The sequence below is a fragment of the Leptodactylus fuscus genome, chromosome 6 (genome assembly GCF_031893055.1).
Source record: "Leptodactylus fuscus isolate aLepFus1 chromosome 6, aLepFus1.hap2, whole genome shotgun sequence".
NCBI classification, from domain to species: domain Eukaryota; kingdom Metazoa; phylum Chordata; class Amphibia; order Anura; family Leptodactylidae; genus Leptodactylus; species Leptodactylus fuscus.
Window position 1 is genome coordinate 6,170,696 of NC_134270.1, and position 23,228 is coordinate 6,193,923.

The 23,228-nt window shown below is 45.1% G+C and overlaps 1 protein-coding gene across 1 annotated transcript; it reads left to right on the plus strand.

Annotated features, from left to right (window-relative positions):
- Positions 1-728: 728 nt before the first annotated feature.
- On the plus strand, positions 729-21,431 carry LOC142210247 (heparan sulfate glucosamine 3-O-sulfotransferase 3B1-like). Its single transcript, XM_075279282.1, has 2 exons — positions 729-1,145; positions 19,035-21,431. The coding sequence occupies exons 1-2, from the start codon at positions 760-762 to the stop codon at positions 19,651-19,653; spliced, it is 1,005 nt and encodes a 334-aa protein (XP_075135383.1). The 5' UTR covers positions 729-759; the 3' UTR covers positions 19,654-21,431.
- The last annotated feature ends 1,797 nt before the right edge of the window (positions 21,432-23,228 follow it).

The window sequence follows — 23,228 nt, forward strand, 5'->3', positions numbered from 1 at the left end:
GGTGTATATACTATATACTGTATACTATGAGGTGTATATACTGTATACTGGTCCGTGTCTCCCTCCGTGTCTACACCTTCTCCTCTCTGTCAGGTGTATATACTGTGTACTCTGATGTATATATTCTATACACTGTATACCGGTCCGTGTCTCCCGCAGTGACTGAGCTGTCTCTCTGTGAGGTGTATATATTGTATACTGTCGGGTGTATATACTGTATACTGTGAGCTGTATACACTATATACTAGCCCGGGCCTCTCCGTGTCTCCCGCAGTGACTGAGCCGTCTCTCTGTGAGGTGTATATACTGTATACTGTGAGCTGTATACACTATATACTAGCCCGGGCCTCTCCGTGTCTCCCGCAGTGACTGAGCCTTCTCCTCCCTTCCAGGCTCTTTATAGACTCGTCCGCCCCTCCCCGGGCCCGGAGTCGCCTCCTATTGGTCGTCCTTTATCAACAAATGGCTAATTAGCATAGAGGCGCGGCGTGTGATTGGTGCGGCCGCCCGCCTGTCAGTGAGAGCCCCTCCTCCTCAGCCATGGCTCGCAGGCAGCAGTCTGGCAGGCGGCAGAGCAGAGCAGGAGCTGCCGGGGAAGGTTGTGGCGGCCGCTGCTGCTGCCTGGTCTCTATGGGGGGGCTGGCGATGTCTTCCCGCTGGATTGTGGGCTAGTGCGGATGGCGCCGCCGCTGCTGCTGCTGCAGGATGTCACCGCGGGTGGAGTGATGTGCCAGGCGGGGGCTGCTGAATGATGTCCCTATGGATGCCGGCCCCGTGTCCCACCTGAGGAGAAGGCTGCTGCTGCCCCTGTGCACCATGCTCTTCCTCTGCCTCTACATGTTCTACTCCTGCGCCGGCTCTTGCGCCTCCTTCCCCAGCTCCAGCGCCCCGGCGCAGCCCGGAGTCCTGTCCCAGCTCCTGCTCCGAGCAGAGCCCCGGGCACCGGCGGAGGACACGGGCTCCATCAGCAGCTTCTACAACGGATCCGGGAGCAAGAAGCTGCCCCAAGCCATCATCATCGGGGTGAAGAAAGGGGGTACCCGGGCCCTGCTGGAGTTCCTGAGGGTGCACCCGGACATCAGGGCTGTGGGGGCTGAACCCCACTTCTTTGATAGGAACTATGACAAGGGACTGGACTGGTACAGGTGAGACCCTCTGTGACTGTATACATGACTGTATACATGACTATATACGTGACTGTATACATGACTGTATACGGGTGCTATGTGTAGGGCGCAGGCTATACGCGGTCTTGGTTGTTGGTCTTTAAAACTTAAAAAATTCCAAAAATTTTCGATGTGCTGCAGGGAATGTCGTCCCGATAATCTGTCGCACCAGGTGAACCCCAAGACTAATGGGGCCCCGTGAAGCCCCTTCCCCTAGTCCTGGGGGACTCCCATCTCTTTTCAGGGTGCGGGCAGGGGTCTCCTAATTTCTCCGGTCGGTCACCCGCACAGGGGTCACTTCTGGGCTGTTTTTTGCTCAGTCCCATTATTATTGATTCAGGGATTTACTTGCCAATTTAATGGCCAAAAAAAACCCCGACCAAGTGTCTCCATTATCCCGGAGATGAAACGCGCTGTAACCTCCATGACAAGCATTACATAGAGAGGAGCCCTGGGCTGAGGCCGGGGAGGGGGTTGGGGGGGCAGCGGTTTAATTCCAGGAGGGAATTCTGGAGAGTAAGGAATTAGGCAACAATAAAGCATTGATTTTTCTCCACTTTTCCGTGTCCTTGCGGCCCCGCCATACATTATATATGTAGAGTGATATTGAGCGACGCGGCCGCTATCACCCGGCACAAAAAGTTTCACCGCAATTAGAAACAAAAAAGATACAAAATCTTGTCGATTCTCATTGAGGCTTGTTGTGGGTTTTGTTTTGTGGTTGTTACAATGTTGCGTTCTTGCTGTTTTTGGTTCCCGTTTCGCTGCTGGTTTCTTCTAAGGTGTTACCTGCCTGCGGTGCAGGATGTGCGGAGCTGTACTGATCCCTGTTGAGGACTGGAGGGTATTACAAGAGGAGGCCAAATGGTCGCCTGATGTTACCACCGTGTACCCGGACAAGCCCCAATAACCGAAACATAAGAATTCCCAAATTTTTTACTATATTTTTAGGATATTTTTTTTATTTCCTTTCTAAAATCTAAATCTCGTCCCTGCTACATTGCCTTTATTCCTTTTTATGTTTTTGTTTTCTCGCACGGGGAACACATCCCCCCCCCCCCCCCAATAATGAGGCTTCACGACGTGCAAACATCCTAATATTCGCACAACATCCGCTTTTGAACTTGTTCCTGACAGGGATGGGGCTGATACCTGATGCAAAGTAGGAGAACATCAATATTTATCTGCGGGGGTTTTATATTCTAGTGTACGGGATTGCGGTAGGTTTTTTTTTTTTTTTCTCTTCTTTAATCTGTCTTCAAAAGAAAGAGAGAAAAAAAAAAAAGCGAGACTTGTTAGGACACGGATGTGAGCCGTCGCCGCCGCCGCCACACACTCAACGCCTTGGGAAGATTCTTTGTCATAATAATGTTTTTGTTCTGCCCTTTTGCTCTCCGTATCTTTGTACTCATTCATTGAAAAACTTTTTTTTTGCCCACTCCCTTTATGGGAAAATAAAAAAAAAACCTCGGCCCTTCACATCGGGGACAAAGAAGTTTTTTCACCAAGGAATTAAAGGGATGTTTAGGAATTACAATGTGTCGTAAAAAAATGACCCCCAAAATGTGTCACAGTAACGAATAGCGGAGAATGCTCAGCACATGAACGCTCCGCCAGGGCACGGGGCCGTGCGGGAACATTAATGGGGACATTATAGGACATCAGGGGAACGAGGAAGAAACCGACATCTGAAAATCATCTATTAGTCACCATAGTGGGGGTCGGGACGAGCCGAGTGTAGCCGGGGGGAATCGCTCTGATACTTTGTATAGATATGGATACAATAATTGCAGAATATTAGAGTGAAAATAGGATTGTTTACATGTTTGGATTCTGCAGTTACTAGAACTTGTCCAGCTCGAGGTCTATGGAGGGTTCTAGTGCTGCGGATACATTACTATTACTGCTGAGGGTTCTGATGTTAGTCATGTATCCGCAGTGTTGATGCTGGTGTTTGTAGTGCTGCAGATACATTACTATTAGTATTTTGGTTTGTACTTCGGGTTAGTTTTGCTGTTGTCTTGCCCGGTGACTGTTCCTTCTTGCATTTATATTGGCTGGTTTCTAGTCTTCTCGATACATTACTATTGGGATTTATCTTTGTACTTTAGATTCTTGTCGGTTTCTAGTTCTGCTGCTGTTACATTTGGGATCTAGGTTTGTACTTTAGTTACTTTATTGGTCTCCAGCGTTGACTGTTACTTCTTATATTCATGTTTGATGGTCCTGCAGATACATTATTATTAGTATTTCGGTTTGTGCTTTAGATCCCTGTTGGTTTCCAGCCCCTGGACTGTTCCTTTTGGTAGATACATTAGTACCTTATGGTATATATGTTAGTATTTTAGGTTATATATCTTGGTGCTGTTACTTTTGGTAGATACGTTTGTACTTCAGGTTTTTTATTGATTTTGAGCACTGACTGTTACTTCTGACATTTATACTTGCTGGTTACTAAATCTGTGACTGTTCCTTTATTGATTTGTAACATTGTATCTGCATTACTTCTGACATTTGTTTGTTGGTTTGTAATAATGTGACTGTTCCTTTGTTGTGTGTAACATTGTATCTTCTTTTCTTTCGTCATTTGTTTGTTGGTTTGTAACATTGTATCTGCATTACTTCTGGTATTTATGTTTGTTGTGTGTAACATTGTAGCTTCTTTTCTTCTGTCATTTGTTTATTGGTTTGTAGTAATGTGACTGTTCCGTTGGTGTGTATAACATTGTATCTACATTACTTCTGTCATTTGTTTATTGGTTTGTAACATTGTATCTACATTACTTCTGTCATTTGTTTATTGGTTTGTAACATTGTATCTGCATTACTTCTGTCATTTGTTTGTAGCTTATTCTTCTTGTATTTCCGGCTGTCATGTAAAAGAGAAGTTTATATTTTTTTTTATACTTTTTTTGTATGTATATGTAATGAGGGAGGAAAGGTTTCACCTGCCTGATATGTATTTGCTATGGAAAGGATTGTTGTCATTTTTACTGTCGGCCTTGATCAATCCTATAAATAATACCGCATATTAACTGCTGATGTGCCAGGACATAGAGGGCTGTGTAAGGCGCTGCACTATGGGCAGGTTCAGGTGACAGGAGTGACAGCTGCTCGTCCTCCTATCACCGCACAGCAGGGACATCATTAGTGCGGGGTCCTGCTATAGGTGACTGTCACTCGGATCCATATGGCTGGGGGATTCGCGCTGTACTGGGAGTAGTTGCTTGTCTGGGGTAGATACAGTCACTTAGCAATGTCTCGCTCCTGCTTAGGCCATAGACACCATAGTAATGTATCTCTAGATGGCCGTCCTCTATATCACAGGCTGGTGATTCCTCTTCTACAATACAACTCCAAACGTTTCCAAAATCGTGTTCTTGTTGTTTCTTGCGCCCTATGTTACCAGTTGTGTAAAGTCTTCCATATAACAAACAGGTGACCTGATGTTACTATCCGGATTTAGGGAATTGTAGATGATGAATAAGACGTAACATTGTGCCGAGCGATGCAGGCCGTTCAGTTTTGTGAACAGAAAGTCTCATCATGCCCCCTACTGTATAATGGAAGGAAACGGGAAGATGGTTGTGAGAAGCCGCCCGGTCTGCAGAACATCGCCCCAGAACTTCTATTACTGGGCCAATGATTTCATATTATTGCATTAAATTCTGGGGGAAGGTTACAAAAACGAAGTTGTCCGCTCTCGTTGTAAAGAAAATTTGAGAAAACTTAGCTGTAGTAACCCAGGCGCGGCGTTGCACCATAAGTGGCGGTCTTAGGTTACAAATATCACCTTGTTACCAATTCCAGAGACAAAAATATCCTTTACCTGGAGCAGAACTAATGGGATTGATCACAAAGACTGACGAAAATCCAATAAAAGGTTTCGCACACGGAATTGCATGTGTCACAAATGCATGCATGTGTCAGTCTGCCCCCCCCCCCCCCCATAACCTCAATGCAATGAAAGGGAAAGTTCAAGGAATCTGTTACAAAATAAATTGTGTCGTATTAGTACAAGTGTTGGGGTCAGCAAAAGCCAGGCAGAGAGTGGCCAAAAATGAACGAACCTTCCAAAAAGTTCATGTGTCTGCAGAGACCAAAGGAAAATCTGGAACAAAAAATTTATTGAACGAGCTTAAAAAATGTTCTTGGCATCCGGTCATTGGCAGAACTCGCTGCGATAGAGTTTGCAAACTTCCTATGAGCGGAGGCAAATGTCCAGCCCCGCCCCGTGGGACAGTCGTCCTGATATCTGCTCATGTACGTAGGTTATTAAGGAAGGGAAGGTCGATTAGGAAATTCTGTAACGAACTGATCGATGTGGCGACAATGTGTGAATGCCGTGATTGGCCAATCTGCACATTGGGCGACAACCAGATTGTCATAAAGGCAAATAAAAAGTGACCCTACAGGGAATGACCTGTTATGTGTGGGCGAATTATCATCTTTGGTATATGGGGTATTACGGGGACAACACCCAAAGTATCTATATACACCCATGTATCCGTTGTATCTATATATACTTAAAGGTCGTGAGCTTTGTATCTGGCGTTCTTGATATTGGGATAAACCTTAACACTTTCCTATAGAGAAGGGAACATTCAGCCAATCTGGACAATATTCGTGGGAATTATTTCATGTATACGGGGGCCTGAGTCTGAAGAATCTTATTGGCCACCGCCGGAGGTGTCCGCTCCTGTCCCCACTAAATATACACGCATGCTCGACAGAACCAAGTGCACACGTGTATGGCCGGGCTGCGAAGATGTAGGCGAACAAATCCTATGGCCCATAGCTCTTACTCCGGACTACGTCACCGCCATCATGTCTGACTTGGTTAGATGCAGGATAGATGAGACGGTGCCATTGATTAGGGAGCGTCAGATTGTTAGATGATCCCAATAAATATGTGAGAACTGCGGGGGCATCGATGCGTTATCAAGTCTCCGGAAACTGGGTTCATCTTTGTCGCACAATGGTTTGGCCTACAATATGACCGCCCTTCATGTTGTCTTGTTAGCCACATTGTTGCCATCCCCCTCCCTACAGGCCTTTTACCCCATTGTAGCCAAACGAAACGGATACATGTCAAAGTGGCTGATAACAGAGAATGCTCCGCCATAGTCAATGTAAGAAACTTTCTTACGTGAAGGCGATGGGTGGCGTCTCGCTCTAAACACGACGGAGAGAAGAAAGTAGAAGGTCAATAAAGATCAATGGCGACCAATAAACGTAAAGTGACCGTAACGCTAAAATCAATGGAGACAAACGCCGACCTCTGCTCGTGCAACAGGTTATAGGTCGGTGGGCAGTGGCCGAATTCTAGGAGATCCCCCCCCCCCCCTCTCAATCTGGTTGTAGCTGCGAATTCAATAAACCTATTTTTGTTTTTTCATCTTTTATTCCCGCACTTAATCTGGTTCACATTCCGCCTATTGTAATAACCGTTTCGTTCCTGGGGTTCGCGTCCGTTGCTCTCGGCAAAATCCGTCCGCAATAAAGCAAATCGTTACAATTTTCTTACATATACAAAGTAAAAATTTTGATTTTTTTTTTTTTTTTTTTTTTAATTCCCCCCCCCCTTATCATCTCTCGTGTTTCATTTGGACGCCGATCATCTCCTGGTGCCTAAAATTCTGGATTCTCATTAACCAAATGATAAAAAGTGAAAGTTACAAAACGAGAGTCCGGAGCGGATCCACAAAAAGTTACAAAAAGTTCTACAAACTTTTTTTTTTCTTCTCCCCGGTAAAAAGCAAAATCCACGTTGTCTTAAGATAATGGGAGAGACCTGGAGGAGGGGGGAGGAGGGGACCCGAGATCCTCCAGGATTTTATGCTCAATTTTTCATTATGTGTCAACCTGCCAGAATAATGACTTTCCCGGGAGCGGCTTCAGTCTGCGCAGAATGTGACAGATCGCTCGCAACGTCTCAGCCCGAGTCTGCGGCACCTGGAGATGTAGTTAGTAAATAGATGAATATTTTATCTTTGTACCTGATGAAATAAATATCAAGATAAACCGAGAACCGGCCGAGAAGCTTCAAGAATTTACTGTATCCGCATCTTACTGAGAGCACAGTGTGTGTGTGTGTACAGGGTTATAGAAGTGTCTGTAGTGTACAGAGATCATATACATTGTATCCTATATATCCGATCATACTGTACATTGTATCATATACTGTATATCCTGTCATACATTGTATCCTCTTATAGTTCTAGACTAAACACAGTAGGCTCTATACTTCTAGAAAAAAAATCCCTTAAAGGAAAAAAACTTTTCAAACTAATTAAAAATTTGTAAAGACATAAAAATGCACAACCCCTTTAATTACAGGACAGTGTGTACAGGAGCATGGGTATAATATAATAATGTACAGCACCATGGGAGTAATATAATAATGTACAGAGCACCGTGGGATTAATATAATAATGTACAGAGCACCGTGGGATTAATATAATAATGTACAGAGCACCGTGGGATTATTATAATAATGTACAGAGCACCATGGGATTAATATAATAATGTACAGCACCATGGGATTAATATAATAATGTACAGCACCATGGGATTAATATAATAATGTACAGCACCATGGGATTAATATAATAATGTACAGCACCATGGGATTAATATAATAATGTACAGAGCACCATGGGATTAATATAATAATGTACAGAGCACCATGGGATTAATATAATAATGTACAGAGCACCATGGGATTAATATAATAATGTACAGGGCACCATGGGATTAATATAATAATCTACAGAGCACCATGGGATTAATATAATAATGTACAGAGCACCATGGGATTAATATAATAATGTACAGAGCACCATGGGATTAATATAATAATATACAGAACACCATGGGATTAATATAATAATGTACAGAGCACCATGGGATTAATATAATAATGTACAGCACCATGGGATTATTATAATAATGTACAGAGCACCATGGGATTAATATAATAATGTACAGAGCACCATGGGATTAATATAATAATGTACAGCACCATGGGATTATTATAATAATGTACAGAGCACCATGGGATTATTATAATAATGTACAGCACCATGGGATTAATATAATAATGTGCAGAGCACCATGGGATTAATATAATAATGTACAGCACCATGGGATTATAATAATGTACAGAGCACCATGGGATTAATATAATAATGTACAGAGCACCATGGGATTAATATAATAATGTACAGAGCACCATGGGATTAATATAATAATGTACAGAGCACCATGGGAATAATATAATAATGTACAGCACCATGGGATTAATATAATAATGTACAGAGCACCATGGGATTAATATAATAATGTACAGAGCACCATGGGATTAATATAATAATGTACAGAGCACCATGGGATTAATATAATAATGTACAGAGCACCATGGGATTAATATAATAATGTACAGAGCACCATGGGATTAATATAATAATGTACAGAGCACCATGGGATTAATATAATAATGTACAGAGCACCATGGGATTAATATAATAATGTACAGAGCACCATGGGATTAATATAATAATGTACAGATTAATATTGCTATGTAAATAATCTGTACTTTAGTTCTAGACTGAATATTTTGGGCTCGTTGCTCGGTAGGTTTTGTTTTTCTGGGTTCCGTTTCGTCCCCTCTCCCCGTCCGGTGCCTTTCGCTGCTTTCTTACATCTCCGGGGTCCGCACTTCTTCTATTTACCATGACGGAAGGAAAACAGATCTGTTACAACCTGAACCATTTATAACGCTGGAATCTGCAAGCTGGGAACAAAGTTTGTGCGTCTTTTTATTTTGTGTCCGGCCGTGGAATAATTTTTGTTTTTTTTGTTTCTTTTAATTCCGTTCTCCCTTTTTTACCAGGTGAACTTTTTGTTTTAGTCTCTTTGATTTATAATATAAAAAATTGTAACGTTGCAATCGGCAGATAAATATTACCGTTACATAAAGAGGACGAGTTTTTGTTTTTCTTCCTCCCTGTAACATTCTCCTTATAGTGTAACCGTTGCGATCCCTCACCCCTGAGCTTCAGTTTACACCAGGATGTCTCGGCCACACGGTGGCTTTAAAATATCTGAAGTTTTTTTTATTCCCCTTTAACTACTTAAGACGACAGCTAAATGAAAACAAATGTTGCGCTGTCAATCGGCCGCCACTTTAATGACTTGTCGCTTGTTTGCCTTTCGGATAATCTAATCTGATCATCTCCAGGGATTTGCACTTTTTTTTTTGTTTTTAGGAAGTTCCACTAACAAATTCCAGTTTCTAAGGGCAGAAGACGATTTCGAGTCCGGGGGACAATTCCAGGGGCAATAGTTTTTCGGAGTTTGATAGACATGAGCTTGGTCCATAGACAGGTTGAGATTTCCGCACAGATGGCCTGGGATAATCCATGTTCCATTGGGTGGAGGGGGGTTGGGGGGCACCCAAGAAAGGCCTCTTGCCCCATTGAGTATTATATAAAAAGAGGGAGCATATTGTTTGCCCGGCTCAGATTTCTGGACACCCCCACCCACCACCACCACCCTCATCCCCCTCACCTGTTGTGCCGTTGAACTGTCCGGAACGTCTGGCACATTTGTGAGCGGTGCTCGGAAGGTGGCTTTGATATTTCAACGCTCGTGATCGAGATTCCCACATTGGGATCAGGCGAAGATCACGCCCGTCATAAAAATGTTTCATTCATTCAGTCATCGAACAATGTCACACAGTCCGGACGCGAGAGGCCGGTCATAGCTCGGGAACAGTTGTTGTAAGAGTCAGGCTCACTATGAGGTCTTCATGACACCCAGGCCTAGGACTCTACCATTACACATTTATAGGGCTGGTACAGTTGGAAGGTGCCAACCTCTCATGGACGACTATTGTAGGAACACGTAATACTCGGCTATGCTGTAACATTTGTTCTCCAAATGTTGCAAAAGGAAGTGACTTCCAAGACTGGTCCCGTGAGGACTGTATACTCACTTTCCCACACTACGACACGTCCTCTATTCCTGTATTACTATGTACAGATTTGTCACTTGTGCAACTGGCACATATGGGCAACACTCAATGAGGGAAATCCAATGGTGGCCCTTCGCCATTCTTGGACATCTTGGCTCCACCCAATTTGAGAACTGTAATAGTGGCCCTACACTCATCATGGCGGCCATACATTGATCACTCATGAATATTGGACATTTGGGCGACACCCTTCATAGGAGCTGTAATGGTAGCCGTACACTTATCACTTGTGGTTCTTGGATGCAACACCCAGTTGGAACCCGTCATGGTGACCATATCTTCATCATTTGTGGTTCTCAGAGATCTGGGCAAACCCAAGGGTAGAGCTGTAATGGTGGCCATACACTTCACTTGTGGTTCTTGGGTTCCTGGGCAACAACCAGTTGGAACCCGTCATGGTGACTGTATCTTCGTCACTTGTGGTTCTCGGAGATCTTGGCAACACCCAAGGATAGAGTTGTAATGGCGGCCGTGCAGGTTATCACCCAGATATTATCAGTATTAAGTTACAGTAATAGAAATCTGCGACCAACGGCGACTCCTCGTTTCCAGCTGATCTATATCTGGTTGGCGGCTACTGTTTACGTCGGGGTCTACATAATGTAATCCAATACACCCAAATGTGTTACCCAGTAATACAACCAAGGTTAATGGAAAGGGCGACCTGTCAGGGTCTATATTTCCTTTCCGGTGACCATTGCTGGTCCGGCTTCACCTCCTGCGCCAAGCGAATGTTAAACAAATTCCAAGTCCTATTATTTCAGACCTTGTAATTAAAGGGTTGTGCCGGGTACCCGGTGCAGGAGCGGATAACAATCTGTACAGTGATTACAGGGCAAAGGCTACACCAGAGGACATCATTACATGGACTTTGAAGGATTACTCCAAAAGGTGGAGAGTGGCATTATCCTAATAGAGTGCAGGAAAACCAAATAGCTTCGGGCTGTTACCACCAACCTGATCTCTCCGCGTTTCAGCTGTTCTGGTGAATTTTATGCAGTTATAGGGAGTAAGAAGTATTTACAGGTGGATTGTTGGGGGTCGTAGTAGGTGGGACCCTGGATCGACACTGTGGGGTTATAGGTTAGACGTGATGTGCTGATGTCTCCATCCGACCTCATCTACAATGTAACTATAAGTAGCGAGAGAATCATTCTGTGAATTCTAGAACTGGTTTGGTGATTGGTCGATTGGATGGAACTGAGGAAGGGTTTGTGTTCTAGTCGATAAAATGGAAACCTTGTCCGCAGTTGTTACATCGAGTTCTTTGTGTTTGGGTTATATCCAGAAAAATCCATTGGATCGTTGATGGTTCCTCCTAATATTGTCTGTGGCCGGATGTGCATCCGAGGCTAATAATATACCTTTAAGTGTCTCCCCCTCCTCCAAACCCATTGCAGTTTACAGTCCTGGGAAGGGATGTGTTTTTGCACTCTTCTTTCCAGGGTCGTATTGAATCCATTTCCAGTCCGCACATCCCCTTGTGTCCGTAAAACAGCTGGTTAGTATGATTTAACATGTTTGCGTAGCCAACTCCATATCAGATGCACGGTTTTGTCATGCATCAGGGGCTTTACGAATTCTCTCTTCACCCAGTCATGACCATAAGATCCAGCAGTCTCCTCTCCCAAGGAACAAAAAAGTGAATTAAAGGGATCGCCATTTACTTGCTGACACGTACGCACCAATAATAAAAATAAACAAAATAATTAGCAACCCCCCCCCCCCTTAATTCCGGGAGACGCTCAGCCCCATCCAAACAAAATCAGAGGGGAGTCGCTTGACAAGTCTGTATTTTGTGCGTCTGTCGCTTGTTCTCTGTCAGAAAGTGGGAAACGCGCGCACACACACAGCCTCTTATTATACGCCAGACTTGTAATTAGGCAGGATCGTTACCCGTGGAGCCGGGCTCCCTCCCCCCAAATAAAAGGAGCTGTATGAGGATCTCAGGAAGTCGGGTCTCTCTTACGGGCTGTCCAAATTTGGTTGTAAAATTTTAATTTGGAATTTTTGGATTTTTCTCTGGTTTCAGCACCCATCAATGTCTATCAAACACATGTCCATGAGTCGTTTATGGCTCCTCGAGTCCTCAGTGTCCTGTCTCCATCTACCGCATGGGTAGGGAACGTACGGCTCTCCAGCTGTTGCAAAACTACAACTCCCAGCATGCATACTGGCTCTGCTGTTCTTGGAACTCCCATGGAAGTGAATGGAGCATGCTGGGAGTTGAAGGTTCCCTACCCCTGATCTAAGGTGTTCAGACTGATCTACTCCAATGGTCTTGGTCGTCCTCCGTTTCTTTCTTCATTGCTATGACCATGTTGTCCTACTGAGTAAGCGGAGACGTTCCAGGGATGGGGAAGACCTAGAGAGGCTTCGTACCACTTATTACGTGTATGGCGATATTCACACAAGCATGCTAGGTTAGCACCAGTATGGTATTCTTTTTGTTCACTGGTCTATTAACTTTCATTGGGAAAGTCGGGTCTGTGAAAATGGCACCGTGTATCTGATCCATCAAAAAAGAGTGCACACTCTCCTGTCTCATGGATAATGGCAGCCCTCGCCTTAGTATATTGGTAGTGTCAATGGAGCCTTGGCTGAGGCTCCACGTTGCAGATTTTGTTGCATTTTTTTTGCACCAAAGCTAAGCATGTCTAAAGGAATGGGAAATATCTCAGAAGTTCTTCGACTTCTCCCTTCTGCTCAATGCATTCTTGGCTTTGGCTCAAAAAACTGCTGCAAAATCTACAACAAAAAAAAGCTGCGTTTCCGCAACGTGGGGCCTCAGCATTAAAGAGGTTGTGCCATTAAGGACACATCCCCCGTCCACATGCTGGAGGTCTGACTGCCAGGTCCCCCAGCGATCAGGAGAGCGGGACCAAAAATCCTCCTAAATCCTCGTGAAGGGAGCGCCATTCACTCCTATGGGGTCGTGCAATCGCTCTGGTGCTCCATCCGCAAGAACATTCATCCCTTGTCCTGTATAGCGGATGAGGGCCACAACCCCTTTAATTGAATGATTATTTTTGGAATTCCTTGAAATTGTCATCCATTATCCAGCCTGTCACCTTCACAGCAGTCACATAATGGGATACCCAAATGTTTGGTTGGAGAGTTGCAGCAAACCAAGCCCCAATTATTTTTCATACGTTTACCCAAATTTTTATTTACCCGAGTGTATGGGAGCGTCTCTGCCATAAACTTTAAGACCCATTAACTCTGTATAACGATGGACTGGAACGAGCTACAAAATATTTAGCAACATTGTTTCCAGCAGAAGATCTCGGTTTATTGGGCACCGCAATGGTTTCTCTTCCGAATACTCGCTTTCCTTAATGGGTTAACCGTTGCATGTCATTGGGGCCGCTAACGTTCCAGCCACTTGTTCTGCTTTGCATTTGAGGACGGTCGCTGTATACAGAGGCTTTAGTCTCCTGCCAATACACAGTCCATGAATGCAGAGGCTGCTACACAAAAACAGCAACCCTTTCTCTACTAAGGATGCATTTGTCAGCATGCAGTGTCCGCAGCAAACTAAGATGAACAGTAGGGGGTGACAGCAAGGGTTAGGCTCGGCCAATCCTGCCCTGGCTTCTTGGAAGGATACAAAGGCTGGAGGAGTCATCGGATGGGGGGATGGAAGGAATGACCGCCTTAGTAGAATGGAAGGACCAATGGTTTTCAATGAGAGTTGCAGAGGTTAATTGTGTATGGGAGCATGGGGCGTAGAAAAATAAAGGGGAACAGGGCAGCCCCCCTCCCCCGACATAAGTGATGGAGGTGAATGGGGAGGTGCGGAGCCATTGCTTATACCCTGTGTGAATACAACTAGCAACAGTTGAAAAAACATATCGGTGGGGGACAGGAATCTCCTGCCGTCCTGCAGAATGAAACGCGCTTCGTGCCCACAGGATCTAACATGTCGGCCTTTTATGTCCTCTAAAAGCCTCCGCGTTCAGGGACATCGGGGCTGTTTTGTTCTGCGTTGCGCTCGCTGCTTCCCCGAGGACTGCACATTTCTGTAAAAGCAAATGACCCATATGTTAGCGAGGAGTCAGCGGCAAACTGCTGACTGTCCATACGGAATGGCGACGACTTACGCGACCCATCCATGCGGTGCTGGGCGACGCCACCTCGGGATTTCCACATGATGGCGCTGGTCAGATCTAACTTCTTCTTACCCATTGAGAGTCACCTACCCTTACTTAATCACCCACTCGCTCAGCGCGGTCGCCCTCAGCTGTTTGGTGTTTTATTTATCCAAATCCGCTCGGCTATTCCACAGATATAAGCCATTTTATTATTCATGTAAATTATAGTCTACTAGCCAAGTGGGCGGTAACACAGTTTCCCTAGGGTTGGGTCTGTGTGATGTATTTTTTTGCAGTGTTCCCGCCCACTTGACTAGTATACCCTAATTCGCATCAACACTAGAAGGGCTTATATCTTTGGAATAGCTGCGATCAGAGGATTTATGTCATTACGTGAGGACTGGGTCTCTTTAAAGACCTTTAGGCCCTCAAATCAAAACCTCATCAAATATGGTCCTTGTGTCGTAACGCGAAGCTCCTGGGACCCCAATGAAAATGCGCCAGGGCCCTCGCCATGTGCCATTTATGTAACCAGGGCTTAAGAATGATGGCTAGCTTTATCCTCCCCATAGCTACACCCCAGCTTGGGTCGCCATCTTCTGTCAAGCTGAGCCCCACATTTTTTAGTGTTGCGACTCTCCTGGAGTGATGTCATTAACCATTCACAGCTTAGTCCCATTCAAGTGAATGGACTGAACCGCAATACCAGGTGCAGCCACTATACATTGTACAGCGCTGTGCTTGGTAAGTAGTGAAGAGGTCACGGCCCTGAGCCACTTGGGACCCCTGCCAATGTTTAGTTCACCACCAAAGGATAGGTCATCAATTATTATATCTGGAAAATCCCTTTAACTGGGTACATTTTCTGACTTTTATACCAGTTATCTGCTATAGCCAAAATAGGAAGCTCCCAAAAGTGAGAGAACCCCCTAATGCCATCAAGTGGCCTGGAAGGACCTCTAGAAAGGGAACATCTTCACCAAAATACTTTAGATCTCCACTCTCCGGATCCCATTGCTCAGGTTTCAGCCTTCGGGTCCTTAATAGGCCGTGCAGCCATATTTACTGACGTGATCTATCAAAGTCAGGAGAACGTATGTAAGGGGTCATTCTGGGGTCATGGAAGGAAATCAGGTCAAATGACCAAGCGGCCGGGCAAAGTTTAAAAGCAGGAAAATCAATAGACGTTCTATCGGGGATGAAAACAAAAAACTTGGTTAAAAAAATGTAACTATTTTTGGATTGCACAGATGTGATTGGGCATCTGCTCCTCTGGAAGTGGCGATAAGTTTTGGGACTTGGGGAGAGTTGGCCCCGTACCTTGCTTTGTTCTCTATTGGCTTTGTTATCTTGGAGGAGAGAAGGTCCGATAGGGTTTTTGTCTTGCCGATATCTCCTACTTTTGGTTATCAAGTGTCAGGCCCATTATGATTGAGCGGGCACTCCGGGTGAATTAGGGAGGTAAAACAAACACCGTGCGACATCTGGGGCTATTAGGCTGATGGATGATGAGAAGATCTTCCAGGACTTGCACATAATTCCCTTTTCCTTGGTCAGATTTTTCTATTACACTAAATATCCTTCCTACGTCATGACGTCTATTCTGAGAACGTCGTCTATATAGCGCTAGCGTTTAGCAGGAGGGGCCCGCACTGGTCTAACTAAAAAGTAACAAATAGACTCCCGATGGTTCTAGTAAGTTTTGTAGGTGTCCGTGTGTTACGGCCGTACAGGGTCTCATGAAGGTCTTGAGGGTCATCTTCCCTGGTCAGAAGGGGTCAGTGGAGACTCGTAGACAAGTACTTCAGTTTGCTTCTCCTTTAATCCAACCCCGAACAACTTTTTGTAACTGGACCATGTATGTTTATGGATATGTGGACTGACGAATGCGACTGAGCTCCAACTTGATGGTTTCATGCAGTCCATGTCTGAGGTGTATGGTCACCACCTTTTTTAGAATATGGTCACTTAGTTTTTTTACAGAACCAAAAGGATCACTAGAAAGGATTACAATGGAGTCCCTCAAGGTTCCGGAATAGGGTAGAGCGAGCACAAACCAAAGAATTTCCAACACAACGCGTTTTGGGCTGGGCTCAAGTGTAATTACAACTATAAAGAACATAATTCTCCCATTCCTCCTCTTCACCCGATTGGTCCGGAACCTCGAGGGACTTCATTGTATTTGAAGTTTGCGCCACTTTGGTTAGCGTAAGGGGACAAGCTGCCACCACCATCTTCAAATCCACTTTATGCTTTTATGTTGTTGTGAATCCTCCCAACACCAGAAGGTAAGCGGCTGCTCACTCGCACGTCTTACCCCACGGTTTGGTTTCCGATCCTACACCATATTGGTGCTCGGTGTCTCCTCTTTTTGTATCTTTCACTAGAAAGAATGGTCTCCTTTTCTTCCTTTCACTGGTATCTTCCATTCCCCCCTCTGTGAGGTTGGCGGGCCCCAGGTCACCGGTGAGGCCCAATCACGTAGGGGCATCACCATCATGATACTTTGTTGCTGTGTGCCATGATGTTGACGCACCCACATGACCACTGAGGCCCAATCACAGGGCTCAGTGTTGAACCAGGGTCACAGAGGTGGCCGGAACAGCCCAGGGTTACCTGGGAAAGAAGACTCAATGCTGTGGTGGAGCCCCAGGAAGGGTTTTTTATTTTAATTTTTCGACACCTTACCTGGCCTTCCGATTATTATACTCTGGAGTCTGTAGAGATCCGAGAATATAATAGATTCCTAGGTGGCGATTGCCAGTCTTCACCTTAGTTATAGCGAGGCTCCTCCTATCTAAGACGCACCCTCCGCCACGCTGTGCACCCAGGATGAAATCTATATTTCATGGTGTAAATGGTGATAACTCTATCCACCCCTCCCCCCTTCAGGGAAAAAAAAAAAATTCACAATTTTTTTTGTGCACAATTTTTTTTTTTTTTTTTTTACAGCTTTTTATGCCTTGCACGCCAAGACCTAATGCACATCCCCGATAATGTTAGTGCTTTCCTCTACCCCCTAATATGAAATTTCGGAATCCTTCCCAACCCCATCGTATCGCCTCCTTGCAGATGCTAGACGCTGCTGCGCAATCTTCATCTAAGCTGCTATTTTAGCCTAATTTAGACGCCAGGCGGCGCGGGGTTAATGCCGGTGTTTGCAAACAAATTAAATGGCGGCCTGGCAATCTGCTGAGAGTTTACAGTAATTTGAGGCAATTTAGCAATCTGCTGCGCGCGGCGCTGACGGCCGTTATCCTGGGGAAGACGCGTAAAAGGGATGTAATTGGACAAAGAAATGGCTTCATTTTTTTTGCTTCTCAAGGAGATGGAGGATCGTTCCGGCTGCCGGCTTGTCATTGTTGCGGCTTTATTACGGCACTAAGAGTCTCCGTTCTATTTAATCGCTCGGTTAATGGGATAACTACGTATAAAGTGGAATTGCGGTGATGGCAGGAGCGCGGTGTACGGCTTTATGTATAGGAGAGTGATCAGGGTTATGGTCTAGGTGTCAGTCATCGTATGTAATATATACAATAATGCCAAGGCTCTCGTACAATTGCTCTAAATATAGGCGCCATTATACGCTCCGGCCATAGTCATCCATTATATACTTGTCGGCCATGTTGTTCAGACAACATAGTAGTATTAGTGTGTAACTTCTAAGCAGGTCATAGGAGAGAGGTCAAGAACCAATAGGTAACTACTGTCCCAAATTCTCCTCCATCAGACGTGTTCATCTCAGTTGCGTGTTATTTTGGCAGGTGACAGGACTAGAACCCATAGATATTAGATGTAATGGTCGGCCAGTATTCCCTGATGTAACCCTTCTCTTCTGTAAGGTCACACTGACCAGGCCCCCGACTTTGTGCGCAGGCCCCCGACTGTGTGCACCGGCCCCCGACTTTGTGCACAGGCCCCCGACTTCCTATACGATGGACTGTTCCATACAGGCTCTCCCTGGGGGAGACAGAAATTTGTGTCACTGATGAGCAAACCGTTCCTTACTCATTGCTTAAATGGAGGAGCTCACAGCTCAGCTAGAGACTGTGCTATATCTACCTGCCCCACAGCAGTCTCTAGCTGTCCATGTGATGATGCATCATGGGATTGATAGCAGAGCAAAGAGAAATGGAGCTGGATATGAGTGTGGCAAACATGAAGCCTGCAGTGTGGTGGACAAATTATTGCTCACCCCTTCCCACACAAGGCAGATCTTTTCACTATGATGGGCCATATTACATATTACATCTCCTGATTGATGGATCTTGATAACCAGATACATTGTCCAGACTATGAAAATGGCGGCTCCCCTAATATACCACCAGCTGAGGTCCTAATGACGCCTCCTTCCCTCTGTCATCCCCTTACTTATTTAGGAAACAGCCACAACCCATTCTCCCCCACCTTGCAGCGGTTAATTAGCAAAGTGGGTCAATCCATCTTGGAGACGCACAAATAGCTCAGCCGGGTGTTCGCAGCTCGCGATGCCTAACAAGATGCCATTTGTCAAAGAACTGCGACTCGCAGCCGGTTTTAACCCTTCAAGCGACCGCTAAATGATTCCAATGTCTCTGCAACATGAAATGACTTTGTTCTTCAAAGACGTCAACCAATGCAATTAAATGCGGCGTTGTCAATGACTGTAGAGTCCTAAGCACAATAGAAACAGGAATATATTGTGAAATCTTCTCATGGTTGTGGTGGGACGCTGATGGTTTTCTTTGTCTCTTGCAGGGAGTTGATGCCGAGGACATTAGACGGTCAGATCACCATGGAAAAGACTCCCAGTTACTTTGTGACAAAGGAGGCTCCAGCCCGGATCTCTGCCATGTCCAAGGACGCTAAGCTGATCGTGGTGGTGCGGGACCCAGTAACTCGTGTCATATCGGATTACACCCAGACGTTGTCCAAGAGGCCGGACATCCCCACCTTTGAGAGCTTGACCTTTAAAAACAGGACTACGGGTCTCATCGACATCTCATGGAGCGCCATCCAGATTGGCATCTACGCCAAGCACTTGGAGAACTGGCTCCAGTATTTCCCGATGAGCCAGATCCTCTTTGTGAGCGGAGAGAGACTGATCACCGATCCTGCTGGAGAACTCGGACGTGTCCAGGACTTCCTGGGACTGAAGCGAATCATCACGGACAAACATTTTTATTTCAATAAGACGAAGGGGTTTCCGTGCCTAAAAAAGGCGGAGGGCAGCAGTAAACCCCACTGTCTGGGCAAAACCAAGGGCAGGACTCATCCCAACATAGACCCAGAAGTCGTCCAGAGATTGCGAGAGTTCTACAGGCCATTCAATATGAAGTTCTACCAAATGACCGGCCATGACTTTGGCTGGGACTGATACCAGAACCTCCGCCCGGGGTCGTAGACTGGTGTGAAGTAGACACTTGTTTCCGTGTCTTTGTATAAATGTACAGAGATCTATTTTATTATAATTTATTTGTAATTCCTAAGCAATTAATTCACTAAGCTGCCTAACCACGCGGTTCCTTTATTGCCCATAGTATTAACATTCCATCACACCATCGCCCTCCGAGAGACGGAAAATCAATGGCGTCGTCTTGTGCAAAAGACGAGCTGCAGGCGAATTTGTGGTCTCGAAAGAAGGCTGTTCCACCTCCATCGTGCATATCCGCTAATGGTGCTCCTTATGCAGTCGTATATATATATATATATGTTGAGGAAAATGAAAGCACAATAATGTTACCTTGGTGTTTGTTATGTTTACGGGTATTGAAATCTTTTTTACATCCGCAGGCTTGTTGGGTTCTTGGGTTTCGTTAGACTTCCCTGGTCCTTGGGCATTGGTTGTTACTGAAGACTTGATGGGACGGTAGAGCGTCGGAGCGTTGGTTGGGCGGAGGAATGCAACCTTTTATGTTATATTGCCATATCCAAGCTTATCACTTAGCTAAAAGTTTAATGGGATTCGTAATCTGGCCAACTTACTGCGGTAATACAATGGGACACCGCCGCCATCTTGGAACAGCATCTATTCTTCCATCGGTGGGGTCGTAGGTGTGGAAAGCAATACGGGGTGTCTTTCTACTCTCATGGTTTGATAGTTACAACCCCTCATTGCCTTGTCAATCATGGAGGATCTCGCCAATCAAAGCCTTGACGCCCTAAGTCTTCCATATTCTCTATGCATGATAGGTTGTTTGTTTGTTTTTTTTTCTTTCCTTGACATTGTGACCGTCTATAACCAATGTCCTTGAGCATTCACCATAACAAATTGGGGTTTATTTTTGGCAGAATCCATTTGTAAGATTGGAAGTCTTCTTTGCACTATTACGATATTGGTTTTGCCATATTGATGGGATTCTGTCATGTTGCGGTATTTCCTGTTACGCCGCCATGTCTTCGTTAACCTCTCACGTAAGGATGGCCTATCGGGATATTCTTCTTTGACGTTCCGTAGACTTGAGATCAGTTTGGCCAGCTTTCCAGCTTGTCGGCTATTGATTGTCTGTGTACCGTCATTGGTTGTCGCTTACGGTATGATCAATGGATTGAATGTTACAATAGGGCGGTTTTATGTACTTCGTTAGTAGAGTTGATTCCAATAGTATTCGATACCTCGCTCCCGTAGGGATGAATGGAAGCGGCCGAACAGCAAGGGGTTAAGCGCCGGCCACTGCCGTTCACTCCTATGGAGCGAGATATTGTTTCGAATACTATTCGCTCATCTCTATTCGTTAGGAATCTAGGATCGAGAGCGCGGTATTATACTTTCAATCTCACATCTATAGCAAGCTTTAGAAACGGGGCAAATCGACCTCCAAATGTCAAGAAAGAAACCTCATGGTAATGGGAGAGGCCCAGATAAGCCATGTTGTTATCTGGCGACATCTTTCAATCAGTCATTAAACCCAAGGATAGTAGAGTTCCCCTTTAAAGGGATCCTATCATTCAAATGCAATTTTTTTTTCTCCCTAACACATTGGAATAGCCTTAAGAAAGCCTCTTCTTCTCCTACCTTTAGATGTCTTCTCCGCGCTGCCGTTCGCCTGAAATCCCGTTTTTTTTTTGTCGGTATGCAAATGAGTTGTCTCGCAGCACTGGGGGTGGGCATCATCGCTTAAACAGCCCTGGGGGCGTCGCCAATGCTGCCAGAGAACCCTCTCCAGTGCCGCCTCTGTCTTTGTCAGCAATGGTCTCTACTTCCGGCGCGCGGTGGGTCAAGCTTCAATGCATGCACAAGTCGGCTCTGCCAGCGGGCCTCGGGCAGAGCTGATTTCACATGTGGGCGGCCATTTTTTTTTTTTTTTTTTTTTTGTGGCCACTTGCGTGAGCATGCGCAGTACACTCCTGTAGTTCATAGTTACATAGTTGATGAGGTTGGATAAAGACATTAGTCCATGAAGTCCAACCTATAACCCTACAATCCCTACAGTGTTGATTGTTCTATGGAGTTGTTACTGCGCCCCAAAAATGGCCACCTGCATGTGCAAGTCTGCTCTGCCTGAGGCCCGCTGGCAGAGCAGACTTGCGCATGCGTTGAATTTTGACCCACTGCGCGCCGGAAGAAGAGGATGAAGAGGCCGTTGCTGATGAAGATGGAGGCGGGGCTGGAGGGGAGTTCTTTTGCAGCATTGAGGACGCCCCCAGTGCTGCGAGAGAACGCCTTTCCATACCGACAAGAACCGGGATTCCTACGGAATGGCGGCGCGGAGAAGACAACGAAAGGGAGAAGGATGGTCTTTCTTAAGGCTATTCCGACGTGTTAGGGAGAAAAAAAATTGCTTTTGAATGATGGGATCCCTTTAATGTCACCAGAAGCTGCTCCCCCGCCAACTCCTTGCACATGACTACGTCAGGGTTGGCCTGTTTCTGACTCCTTTTTCCATACCAGGAACCCACCCAAAAAGTCACCAGGAGGGATTGGGTTTTGTTTCAATACCTAAAAGTGGTAATTCTTACACTGCTGCTAAAAAAACAAAAAAAAAAAAAAAAAAATCTATAAAGTGAATGGCTATGCAGAAATCTGTCGACGTATTTAAGAGAATACAAAGTAATCCAATGTCTCTTTGCTGTGTCGGATGCAGACACGACGCCAGTCCAGCACGAGGCCTACGTCATAAGATTGGGCACTTTGGTCGTCTATGCCTTGCTCACCATGGAGCCGGGGTCTGGACCTCCTTTGGGTTTTTGTACCTTCTGCATCCGCCACGCGGGCTCCGTGGTTAGAATTCGCACATATGACGTAGTGGCTGAGTTTTATTCAGCCGTATCTATATTTTGTTACTTTGTTTTTCCTTCTTTCTCTGTAACCTGTTACTTTAGAAATAGCAAATTTATATAAATCTATATATAAGTAAATATCTATGTCAGAGGGATACAAAGGACACCGCGGAACGCAAAGAAGTCTACATTGTAAATCTCCTATTTTGTGGTATGTACAATACGGAAAAAATTAATTTTACACGGACAAAACAAAGAGGTTTTTAAGAAAAACAAAAAATAATAATAATATTGCATTCTGAGAATTCCTACTATGTCTTTGTATGAGCAAATAAAAGTATATTTTACCAAGATAAAGAGAATGCTGTTACCTGGTCATTGTGTCCACGGCGGTGCGGCCGACTCGAGACTGTCCTGACAATGTGAATGTGACAACGTACTTCCTAAGGAGGTCCCAATGACGTCTGATCAGCGCTGTCTGATGGTGTTTGGTTTATCCAAATCTGATATTCCACAGATAGAAAACAAATTAGGGTCTACTAGTCAAGTGGGTGGTGACTCTGTGGTTACTCGGGGGTGGGGTCTGCAGGGTTACTGTGGCAGGTGTGTTGTCATTTGTATCAACACTAACGGGGCTTGTATCTTTGGAATAGCTGAACAGATTTGGATAAGGAAAGCAGAGTGACAGCGCCGATCAGATGATGAAAGTCATTGGGATTATCACATCTGGTC

Excerpts from the sequence above, each read along its gene's own strand:
- LOC142210247 (XM_075279282.1), top strand. The coding sequence starts at position 760 with ATGGATGCCGGCCCCGTGTCCCACCTGAGGAGAAGGCTGCTGCTGCCC. Across the intron at positions 1,146-19,034 it reads AAGGGACTGGACTGGTACAG|GGAGTTGATGCCGAGGACAT; the intron begins GTGAGACCCTCT and ends TGTCTCTTGCAG.